Raw genomic sequence first — 13,211 nt, 5'->3', positions numbered from 1 at the left:
AAGATACTTTTGAGTTCCATATTACTAGTAGACCTATGCATGGGAGTTGAAGACCACAGTTTGGAGTTTATGAGACCAAGATCCACATTGAGTAGTGTAATTTCTTCTTGAAGATATATGCAAAGGTTGCACAACTGAAGATTAAGTCACCTGTTTGTGTGCTCATACACCATTCATGTCTTACCTTATTTGGTACATTAGCTCTCAGGTATACAGACAGGGCAAGAGTTGGATCATGAGCCTTGACCAGATCACCAAGCTCCTCACTACACTCAAGCTGAAAGTAATAAAAAAAAACACACACAAATACAAGTGATTATCACAGGTTTTTGGGACAAAACCCTATTTATACCAATTATAACAAATCATTTTGATCCCTGAAAATCTTTTGAGCAGAACATAAAACAGAAAGTATATTTTGAAAAAGTTTTGTTTAGTGCTTCTATCAAGATCTTTTCTAAGTTGACATGTCAGAATAAATTAAACTGAACATGATGTCAATGTATTTCTTATGGTGCAGCCTTGCAGGTTTCATATTTGATGAATGAAAAGAGCAACAACCACTGCCTATGGCTAATTTATTGCAATAGCCCCAGAATTGTGTCAACTTTAATTGCTTTGAACTTGTGTTTCATACAGTAGCCAGGAAATGTGATGAACATCAAGTTGAAGTTTAAACCAATTATTTTCTCATATTTTGTCAACATCCCTTGGTGTATATCAACATAATGCCAACATCGCATGTGTCAATGACATCACTGACAATTTACAGCACTAGAGATGCCACTTAGTACCACTCAAAAAGCCTGGAACCCGTGAAAAAGCCGGAAATGCCACATACATTTGAGGCAAAAAGGCCCGTTACAGACTGAAAATATGTGCGGAAATTTGCAAGAAAGAATTCAGGCAGAAGGGAAAGTGGTATCTCTGCAGCACCCTTAATAATTGTTATTTGTTCAAATCAAACCATTATTCAGCGATTTTATTATTAAGAATATATATTTCTTTACATCACTTTAAATAATAACCTTGCATTGTTCCTTACCTTATCTTCTTTGAGCCATTTCTCTAGCAGCTGCTTACGTCCCTGTTGGAGTACAGGACGACACAGCTCCAATGATTCATATTTGTTGAGTTGACCCTGGTCCAGCAGGATGCCAAAGTACTGCAGAAGTGGTGAGGTGCTACCAGGTTGAGCAGGCACCTGTTGGAACCTCTGGATAGTCTGAGGGGTACGCAGGATTCCCTGTAGGTAAAGGAAGAAAATCAAATGAAGGTTGGTGTTATTTTTTGAACATCAGACAAAGCTTCACATATCCTATGTTACAGATTATAATCCCCTACCAAAGAGCAATAAGAACACTGATCATTTGAGAGCTACTATTATCATTTATAATGGCCAATTTTGCAACTAATCTGTAACAGTTTAGAGTCATGAATTGCAGTCAACTATTGTTAAAAGAATAAAAAGAGCATTTGAGTGCCATGACCATGATTAGTTTATTATGCATTTTTTATAGAATAAAATGCTTGATATGGAATATTAAATTCTTAATTCAAGAAGAATTTAAAAAGTGTAAGGAGTTTCTATAACCATGCACTACATGAAGAGCACATGGTCTCAAACTACCCCTATTTATCTAGCAAGGTATACAGGAAGGTACCAGGTTACTCATAAGATCCAGGTCCTGCTGGTTAAACCCTGCATTATTTTATAATAAATCACAAAGAAACATTTTTTGCAAACAGTCTCATCTTAAATAGCTGTGCAATGTTAATTTCTAACATTATTGATGAGGAAAAAGAATCCTGAAACTTGTTAAGTGGTTTTACAAATGGTCCCTTGTAAGGCAAGACACTCAAGAACCACTACCCCACTGTAGATTAACAATACCACTTACCTTGGGTGCATTAGCAGCCACCTTGGCAGCCTCTCCATAGTTGCCCTGTGCAAACAGGTTGTTGAACTTGCGCACAAATAGCTCCTCTGCGCCGGACAAGTTGTTGCGTACGGCGATGCGCAGAGCCAGGTCTGGGTTCTGTAGCGTGTTGGTGATGTGTGGGATTATGTTTTCCTCCTCAACGCTGACAGACAGGACCTGTAAGTACACAACATTGTATCAAGATCACACACTTTCAAAAATCTTGCAGGAACTCCTGATTGTCCTTATTTAATGGTGGCAATCACGAAGGTTTATGTCCATAAGGCGATCGAAAAAGAAAACCCTGTTCTACAGGCCTGACTGACCCACATTTTGAACAAATCGGGAAAAAAAAAATTCTTGTACAAATGAATGCCGACCCAAATTTCGGAAATTTCAGGAACAATTTTTTTTGTTGTATTTTCTCAAATTGCAAATTATTTACAGATTTTGGTGGTTTCCCAAAAAATAAAAATAATAAAAAGACCGACCGACCCTACTTGAAAGGTCCGGGTTTTTTTTGTCGCCCAATGAGGATATTTATTCTTGATCAATACAATGGTTGCCTGAATTACAAATTTCTCACAGAAACTGTCAGGACACAAAAACTAGGTCAATAATCCTACCTGTCCTTTTCGGTTGACACCAATGATGCCGTAGGTGGGCTCATGCAGAGCTGTGACAAAGATAGTTTCTCCGCTGATACGATTCATGTAGATGCATGTGCCAGTCTCCATGTCGTACAAGTGGATGTATCCGTATTTGGTAATCAAGAAGATTACATCGTGTTTATTGTCAGCCTGGTGGTAAAGAGAACAAATAATGAGTATTTTGTAAATAATGCACTAACTTTGGTGTGGCTACCAAAGGCAGCACACAATGGGAAACAAGGATAGGGCTTTTATTGGTCTCATTATTTTGTCACTTTGCTGCCCGTTAAGCCTGTCATTTGGTTGACAGACAATGATGATTAAAACATCCAGAGGACTAATTGTAAATGCATAGCACAGACATATTTTATCTTTTTTATGGTATCAAATGGAACATTGGGTCACAGTAATAAAACACACAGCTGGATTTTATGGTGTAATCTCATAATTGCAGCTGAATTGAACTTGTGGTTATACTGATACTAGTATCCACGTATGGAGTTTCAATATTACCATGTACTATTTTCAGCACATGGTCTCGAACTAACACCTATTAAGCTAGCAAGGCATACAGGATGGTACCACATTACTGGTGAGAATCGGATCCTGCTGGTAGCACCTTGCACATCATCATAAACATTTCAAGTGCACACAGGGGTGTGTCTCATCTGCATCCTTAAATTATGAAACATGATGATTTGTATATTTACCTGCATTGCCACTGGGAAATCATTCTGAGCTTCTGGTGGAAAGAACACATCTACAGCTTTCTTTTGGAATGGTGTGTTGCCCTGTGGTGGAGTGCCGACCTCGATAATGTGAAGCTGTAACCAAAAACCAAATATAATGGTGAACAGGGTCAAAAATAGAAACACAATCATACACAAGTGCTAGCCTGATTGAAATCCCTGTAAGGAGCTTCTATAACCATGGACTACATAAAAAGAGCACATGGTCTCAAACTACCCCTATTTATCTAGCAAGGTATACAGGAAGGTACCAGGTTACTTATAAAAACCAGGTCCTGCTGGTTAGACCTTGCACTTCATAACTGAATTGTTATTTTACTACAAGTAAGTTTCAAAATAGGTTTAAATGTTTTATCATTACAGTCACTATAAAAATACCACTACATTACATCGCATTGAATCTTGTCTAGGTCACTGATAAAACTGAACTCAGTAAGTTCTTGTCAACAACAGTAAATCACCCATCAAATTCTTCAACACTTTTACCTTTCCTCCTGCTGTTCCACGTACACGAAGCAGAAGAGAGTTGATGGTTCTGGCTGGCCTTCCATTTTGAAGGTACCGAAGCAGGCGGCATGGCCCTCAATAGGCTGACTGACTTTGCGCTCGATGGAGTAAAGCTGCATGGCCCCTACTACTCGGTTTGCCTACAAGAATGGAAAATTGAGATACAAAGTTCAAAACTTGTTAGTTATTTGATTTAAGGTTGCTGAATTTGTTAGTAGTAAATCCATGCAGCATATTGGGGTTACTTTCCCCTTGAGATTGAAATCACTTTGAATAACAAAAGTTGATATTATCAAATCTGTTCTTTTTTTAATCGAGTCTATTAATTTTTGATTTCCATGGTATACAAATACTATATGGCTCAAAGGGAAATAAGGCAAACCATTTTCCATGAGGTACTGGCTACAAGCATATCACCCTGAACCCATAGAGTGAGGAGTGATAAGCCCATACCAAGGGAATTATAGTTGTCCTATTTCCCAGATAGAAACCATGTAGTATTTGCTTTATCACACCATACTTTGACTATGGGGATGAGGTTGTAGGAAAATAGTAAAAAATAACACACACGGGTAAACATGGGTAAATGGTCTGCGTCGTTTGCGATTGACCAATGAATTGGCATGATTAGCTTATGAATATATGAGGTGTAATAATATCTCTTATTGCTTTGATTTCACTCCACTCATAATCAGTGATTACCACTCATTCTTTATACTTGATTATGATTTTTGTTGTCAGCTTATAATTAAGATTGTCCAAATGATGAGTGGATTTCTTTCATTACTTAGCCGATTTCAATCTCTTGCAAAATAATCTGTGGTCCGACTCCAATTAACCACACAATATTTTCAACACCAGTTGTCTTGCATCACATTTTATGATGGCCATCCATCAATCAATCAATCATCTTACAAAATGCCTACTGATTTCAATCAAAGGGTACCTGTTGTTAAACATATCAATCACCACCAAAATCAGTGGAAGCTAGAACAAATCACTAAACGGAAAAGAAACAAAGCAAAAGAAATGTGGGATTTGAAACACAATCCATGGGATTACAGCGGCTGGGTGGTGGTATCAAAAATAAAGCATGCATTATTTCTATCTTAGTGTTCTCTCTGTGGAACTGGATAGTACATGTACTGGAATGTAATATCTGTTCATTGTTACAGAATTAACAAAACTGTTCAAAAGATGAGGGTTTTTTCCCCTTCAGCACAAACAAATTCAATTTTGTTATAAAACTAGACCTCATGTATATATATTGAATCCAATATCTACAACAAATTTTGTCTATGGTCACCCTCGTGGTTTATGTTGATATAAACATGTGTTGGTAGTGAACCTTAAGTAACATTTACATCACATAAAATTATGGGGGGAAAGATATAACAGCTCGCATCGTTCATCATCAAAGCTCTGCAAATCTAGGAAATTACACATTTATGATAGGATATAAATATTTCCCATGCTCATTTTTAAAAGCTCCCCTCTTAAAATGCATAATCTATTTGAACCACAACTTGAAGCATAGGATGAAGTGTTCGAAGCTGTGCAGCAATGCTGATTCGCCGTAGAAGTGAGGATGTAACACGATTAACTACCATAGCAATAGATTAATACAATTTTTGGATATATCACCCTGCACTAAAATGTTCACACAGTATTTATGCATTGAACCAGATGTCAAAGAACAGAGATAAAGACCTGGATCGAAATTCAAAAGAATATTTATATCATGCTGATCACTCGCACCTGTAAGATTAATATCTTTGAAAAGAGCGGTATTGTATTCAATCTATGATTGCAGACATACACAGGTGATGAGTGCAACCTGCTTGTAGTGCAGGGCAATATATTCAAAAATTTTATTCACCAATTGCTATGGTAATTAATCCTGTTATCTCATCACTTCTATGTCGAATATCTACTTGTGGCAGGAAGAAGGTACAAGGAATTCAATGAAATCTACGCAGATATTTTAGGGCATGTCATTTGCAAGATGCTCCCACTTTACTTGACTATGTAAAGAATGTTTTGTTACAAACATGCTGTTATGTCCCTAGTCTGTATAACAAACTTTGTTTGTACTGTCAATCTAACCCTGTTACATATATATGTACATGTATGTGTTAGTTCTGTTATTTTGTAAAATTCTCTTTCTTGTGAGCAGTAAGCATTTCAAGTGTCCCAGCCAGCAGATTTGTAAAAATAATTAGAAAACCCAACTGATAAATGTCCACAATAAGTTAATGTACAGAAGGTAAAGTTGTTTTCTTTAAACTTCCGTGGTCCGGGTACGCGCTGGTGAATTGCGATCGCGTAGAAGTGACAGGCGTACTCTCGCCGCGCCAAAGACCAATGGGTCAGCCGGCTTGTTGTCAAGTGCATTGATCAGCCAATCAGCGTGATTGTTTATTGCTTTTGTGTTTACGCTCGTGTACGCGATACGCACAGGCACGACCACGGAAGTTTAAAGAAAACAACTTTACAGCCTGCTAACAAGAACTGTAGCTGATCCATGTGTGCCAAATACAGCACATCGGGTATACATACATTGTATGCTTTCATGTGGAAAGGGGGATAACAGCATGGTTTGTCTCTCTGTGATAAATGTCAGATAATCACAGATATGTGTACAAAAGTCCCTAGTTTGTTGAAAAAAGTGTTTATAAATGCTTAGTTGATACATATTGTTATGAATTTGGTTTTTGGTAAATTCATGTTAATTGTTATGCATGCTTTATTTTTGAATTAGAGAACAAGGGATCAATGCTTCAAAAGATGGCAGCATGTCAATCTTTTAACGGTTATATTTGTCGACCGTACTGGGATGTACCGCTCGCTAACCCTGTAAGCCGCCCTCTTAGGTTACTTATTACGCTGTTATCACCTGATCTCTGTTAAAAAATGATATGCTGCACTCTATTTTGTACAGCATCGATCCCTTGTTCTCTATGTCTAATTAAAAAATAATGCATGCGTAACGTGAATTTACCAAAAGCCGAATCTGGATTTGGCTGTCTGCCGAATTCATAACGATATCATCAACAGCTTACATTGCATAATTATATTCCTGTGTACCATCTGCAATGATGGCCCTTGCATGTAGGGGTGTGAGTGTGTGTTTGTTTTCACCTACAAACATGGACTTTGGGTCCACACTTATGTAGTGAAAAACCACACATTGGGAACCATGGACGTCCACAGTCATAAGACAGTGGCAGAGGGTGCTATACAGCATATACCTTTGCATATGGGGTAGGGTCCTCTATCGTAGGTGTAATACCAGGTCCATGGTTAGTTGATTAACTTCCATAATTTAATACAGAAGTCCACGTTTGGATTATGATCTGTGTGTGTGGGTCCACGGTTTCGCTGTTAACAACCACACACACAATATGGGTCCACGGGTGTCGGTGAAAACGAGTAGGGGTGTGTGTATATCAGATTGCTTGAAAGGCAACAAAAGCACCTCAATCTGCTTATATTTTGTATATATTTGTATCCAGTTTACAGTATTAAAAAGCCATCCAATAACTCATCTCCTCACCAAGATGAACCTAACATGTTATATGTTAATATATTACAATGCATATAGTTTATAACCAACTGGTAATGTGCAATGCTGTTTCAATTGAGAGAACACCAATCTACGGTAGCATGCCGCAATCAATGCGATTATTGGCTCAAAACTATTACCTGACCAGCACCTTGACCATTGGAGGCGCCCGTCTAAAAAAAAGAAAGAAAAAAATTATCACGGGCCAATCATTAATCTGTTAGGGGAAATGAGGAAAGGAACAAAGAAAGCTGTGTGCTTGAGGTGAGGGGGAAGAAGGAAAATGACAGATGTACAGTGAAATAGGAGAAGCATCTAGTTTCAAGGCAAACAAGGTATGGCTGTGGGAGAAAAACAAACAAATTGGCCAAAATTACACACAAGGGCTATTTTCATTTTGGAATATCTGTTTATAACAAATTGCATAGACTATGCCATAGTCTATTTTTGATAAATAAACGCATGTTATTAATGTTAATCATTCAGTTGAACTCGAAATTATACTGATATTTATTACATCAAAATATATACTAGTATAAAATTGTTATGAAAAAGTTTATATAATTATAGTGACAGTAAAAGTAAAGTGTAATACGTGAGGCTTATATTATTGAATGCAACATAAATTATCATAATGTCATAATTGTATTGGCACTTCACTGAACAATTCTGATTTTAAAATCTGCAAGTTTATTAATCGCGAAATTCCAGGTTAAAATAGACTATGGACTTCCAATATTAAACGGGTTTTTGAGTGGGCAAAGTCCCTGACACTCACACTGTCAATCACACTTGTTTATCAATCAAATTTAACCGCAAGCAAATACAATACGCTGCTCATGCACTTAGTGACGCGTTCATGCAATTACACAACACAATGGCGGCAGACTTGTGTACCATGTAGTTATTAATGGTAATGATAGGTACCCGGAGGATTTAAACCATAACGAGATCTGGACGACCAATCACAAGCCAGATCCATTTAAAGATGCATTACATCATGGCCAATTTTAGTAGGCCAGATTTCCGACAATCTCATCCATAGAAGCTCATAGACAGCCGTGTTAAGCATCTCTGACCGCAATCCAATGTCAGTAGTCCACTTGGGGAGCTAACAAACAGAGGGTGTAGGGTGACTAAAAAGATCAGATGTGAAAATCTATCAATTGTGCACACATTAATTAAATCAGAGTTTTAAGCTCAAATGCAATACCCAGAGTATATGCAGAATGGGCAAGTGGACTACGAGGTAGTCTACAAATTGCATTGAGTCCTGCTTTGGCATAAAAAAATCTGATGAACACAAATTGCAAGGAAACCTCAAAACATATTTTAGGATTCCAGGATTCCATTTGGGAGTGGACACCTGCTTGGGTTCATTTAAAAAAAAAGGCTTGCCAACTGAACTGGCTAAGGATGAAGTGTGAATGCTAATTTTGAGTTATTCCATCGAAAATACAAGGATTTTGTCAAGTCAAAATTGATTCTTAATAACTTCTTTCCTAGAATCACTTTCTTGGTCACACCACCCCCATAATTTGACTAGAACTTGTTCTCCCATTTTTTGAAATGAAATTCTGCAATTTTTAAATATCAACCAACCAGAAAGTACGGAGCCAGGACAAAAAACTTTATGAATAAATCTTTATCATACCAATGCTTTAAAAATAAACAGGAACAGCTAACTTGATACAACACCAAACAGTACTCCCTTTTTCTATATCTCAAAGTGCACTAAGTAAAGTTTGCTCAAGCGTTTGGCAACAGAATCCTGGATATATCTGTTTGCTATGTAAAAAGGTCTAAGGGTCAGACTTTGACCTGATTTGTGCTCCGCACTGTCTACATGGCTGCATATCTACCTATCTATATAGCAAGTAATTAGTGTGCATGGTCACACCCCCTTATATATTTAGGTACATGTAGAAACAGAATAAGTCAATTTTAAATCATTTCTGCTTACTGATTTTCTTTTCTATGAAATCTTGAAATAAACAGAATCTAAAAATGAATGTATGCTCAAAGTTGGGTAAAATTGAAGCATGTAGGGGTTCTTTCCATTCCCTCATTCTACCAAAAAAAATTTAAAAGGAAAATATTGCATTTGTAAGAAGAATGCATTCTAGAAAATATCATTTACTTTTTGCAAGCATAATCCATTTTTTACTTTTAAAAAGGGATTACATTGTAAAATCAAAAAACCTATAGGGAAAATACACACACACACAGTAAGGTGAACAAAACAAACCTTCGCTATAGTGCAATATGTATAAATTTGAAATCTGATAAGATTTGAGTAGAGATCTACTTAAGTTACACAATGAACATATTAAATAAACATGGCTGATTACATCTGAACCAGGCTGTTACATAAATAGTGGCCAACGCTATTAAAACTATGTGCATAATTCATGATGGGTCTCTTAAGCTGGCCAAAATGCCATCACTATACATATGGGGGTAATTGACTTTCAATTCAGTCAGCTATGATGTGTAAATGATATGATTATTTGAATATGGATACAGGGTTCAGGTTTATACACTCAGGAAAATGGTCAGGATTGAAGAGAGGATGGTTGGACATGGACATGGATCTCCCCTTAAAAACAATCAATTACTGATACACTACACACTGAATTACTGAATTTTCACTAATCAACAATATTTAATTTTTTGAAATTTAAAAAAGAAAATCTTTTTTGCTTTAAATAAATCTGTGTTATCAAGCAGATGCTGATTGGACTAATTAATTAATGTACATACTGAACATAACAACTAATAGAAGCATATTGTTGATGCATAATAAGATACTTGCATAAAAGCTTTTAGCACAAAGTTATTACTACATTTTATATTTAGCTCCCCTATCTAATGTTTATGAATAATGAGACCAGAATTGTATAACTTGGGGTACCCCCTTAGAAACCAAATCTAATCAACCTAAATGTTTCTCCTCATCTGAATCGTGAACAAAACACCATTTTCTTGACTATTATTATTATTTCAGATTCGCAGGACAATATTCAAATTTCAGAGGGGGTGAAAACGTAAATAATAGCAATGTATCTTTTGCGTATGAAGCACTATATGGAAAATTAATCTATATTAGACAGCAAGGGTCTGCAGACATAATTGATCAAACATTTTTGTACATTCAGTTAAGGTACCAATAGATCATGATTCACATTTTTGGATGGTAATGGTATCACATGATCACATCGAATGAGCCCATATTAAGTGCCCACGGCCCCACGTACACAAGCTGTGCCCACTCATATAAGCTACATGCAAATCCCTCAAACAAATGGGCACGCCACAACTTGAAAACTGCATATCTCCACAAAATTATGAAATCTACATGAAATACTGGATCATGCAGATACACTTGTCTCAGTTTTGTCTTAGCACTTGTCCAGTGCCCACTGATACCCTTTGAGAGAGCCTAATACAGACACCCATATTATATGAGGGGCTTCGCAGTCCACATACTGAGCTACCATACTTGTACTATAGTCTCAGTACCAATGCTGTGACTGAAACCTTCAATCTCACCCAAATTGTTATGACGACTGATTAGATACATGTGCAAAATCACATTGCAACATCATTCTAAGACACAAGAGACTGAAGGGTTCCTTTGATACATTGATCTCCAACCTAAAAAGTACACCTGCTTCGATAGAATTGATTTATGAACATTTCCAAGACAAAAACAGGTTTCATTCTTGACTCAAAGTGAAAGTGTACCCTACATGAATGCAACAAGCCTATCATGGCTGTATCCTATCCTACTCTTGTACACACCTGTGCTGAGATACCAATGAGTAGCAACCAATTGAGTTTAGCATCTGTTCTGTAGTTGATGATCTGACAGCCGGCGAGTGTGGAGTGGCGATCAAACATTTTGACTGGTTGAGAGTCGCCTTCCATTCCCCAGTGGTACACTGTGGTGTCTGTGACCATACCGATGGTGTTGACGTTGATCCACTTCCAGAATTGTACCTCCTCGGCCATGGTGTGTGCCTTCATCTTGCTCTTCATCTCTATGTTGAAAATCTGCAAGGTTTTTCCAGCTGGAAAAGAGATGGATACAAAGGATAACACCAAATACTCTACTCTATACTTATTATATGAGTCGTACAAGATATGGTTACAAAATCTAAGTATTACTTTTTATATCCAACTGCAATGTATTCATACATATCTCTTTCTCACTACCTTTCCTAGGTTGGGGTAGGATTTTGGATGTTTCTTCGAATTTTAATGTCCTAATCTAATGTGAAATTAAGGTACATGTTCAATATCATATTTTAATCTGATATGCAATTGAGGTATCATGTATTGTCAATTTGGAAGTATCTCTGCAAACCAGTTCAAATGGCGATTCACTCAGGGATCCATGATGTCCTATAAAAAACTTGTTTCATTCGCGGCCACTCCTCATTCTTTAGACCCACTGTTTTTGTACAAATATAATCAAGTATTTTTACCCCCTCCTCAAACCAAACTTCCATCTTTTAGTTTGTTAGCTTTTCTTATTATTATTACACTTAAGATGTTGTCAAGATTTTTATTTTCTACACCACAACCATTCTTGAAGTGACTGTGTATTGCTTTTAATGTTTACACAATGCCCCAGTTCAGTCTGTGACAGTTCAAATGAGCATTTGTCTCCATGACAACATAACCATAAATTCTTAGTAAAGCACATCCTACTGGGTTATTTTAGACTATGTCAATTCTTAAAGCATCATTTAACCATATCCAATAGCATCATGCATTGAGTCTTTACATCACAGATCTATGAAAGTCAGGAAATATTAAAATGCGGGAATAGCATGCTAAGATATTAGAAATATTTAGTCTCTTGCTATTTGAATGTAAAAAATCAGATTTGTGATTTTGTAATAAATATTTAGTGGTGCACACTCATTAATGAAATTCATAATTACATATGTACAATTAATGGGTTATGTCTATTTGTGATGTCATCAATCAACAGAGCAGCATGGCCTAGTGGTTACGGTCTTAAATTTGGTCCAAGAAGTCCCTGGTTCAACTATCATGGATATTGGTACTTATTCATTTGTAACTGCCAAATGGATTTTGAGGTAAGGATGAAAGTGGTATCATTTTCTGTTTATCGTTTTCACCAACCAATAAATATTGTATCTGAGAACCAACAAATCCATTTTTATCAGTCACATGTAGTTTTCAAAATATTCTATTTAGCAAGTAAAATGGTATAAAATTGATTTGAGTTGGTGTCTCCAACTGTATCTCCTCTAGCTCTGCTTTATGTCTGACACGTCTATGAAGTTTTAATTAATAAATATGCAGATTAATTAACTATATAGGTTCAATCTGTTGTGACTCATCCACTCAATGTATGCTGATTTTCAATTATATTCTTAATTTGCATAGCATACTTGCTTGACTAATCTCCTATGAACATGAATAATAAGCAAAATTTGACCACAAACAAATGTTATAAATATAGGTATGGTATTAAATGTTTATTCTTTCTGCACATTATAATTCAAATTTAATTAATGTAAGCGACTAAGAGATATATCTATTTCTTCTAGACAACCAATTTCTTGAAGAACAATGTACCAGAATGTAATGTTCTACATGTTCATTTCAGAAATCCCTGAACTTCTAATACATGTATTTCAACCATTTTCCAAGAGCAACTGAATCAATCCCAACATGTTTAGTGAAGCAGCGTACCGACTGTCCCAAGCCATTAATTTTCCCATATCCATCACATATGCCTGGTTCAGTTACTTACTGTCTACGAGTTTAGCAAAACATT

General features: G+C 36.5%; 1 protein-coding gene across 1 annotated transcript in view; it reads right to left on the bottom strand.

The window, feature by feature from the left end:
• The window catches only part of LOC140152783 (clathrin heavy chain 1-like), a 54,925-nt gene that overhangs the window by 21,611 nt on the left and 20,103 nt on the right, over window positions 1-13,211 (bottom strand). The window contains 9 exon segments of the mRNA XM_072175279.1: window positions 185-277; window positions 1,046-1,246; window positions 1,902-2,099; window positions 2,549-2,722; window positions 3,283-3,396; window positions 3,808-3,833; window positions 3,836-3,968; window positions 7,534-7,566; window positions 11,198-11,466. Coding sequence (XP_072031380.1) covers window positions 185-277; window positions 1,046-1,246; window positions 1,902-2,099; window positions 2,549-2,722; window positions 3,283-3,396; window positions 3,808-3,833; window positions 3,836-3,968; window positions 7,534-7,566; window positions 11,198-11,466 — 1,241 coding nt within the window.

The sequence above is a fragment of the Amphiura filiformis genome, chromosome 1, assembly GCF_039555335.1.
Source record: "Amphiura filiformis chromosome 1, Afil_fr2py, whole genome shotgun sequence".
Taxonomy (NCBI): Eukaryota; Metazoa; Echinodermata; class Ophiuroidea; order Amphilepidida; family Amphiuridae; genus Amphiura; species Amphiura filiformis.
The sequence above is the reverse complement of the archived record's forward strand: the minus strand, read 5'-3'. Positions and strand labels throughout refer to the sequence as shown.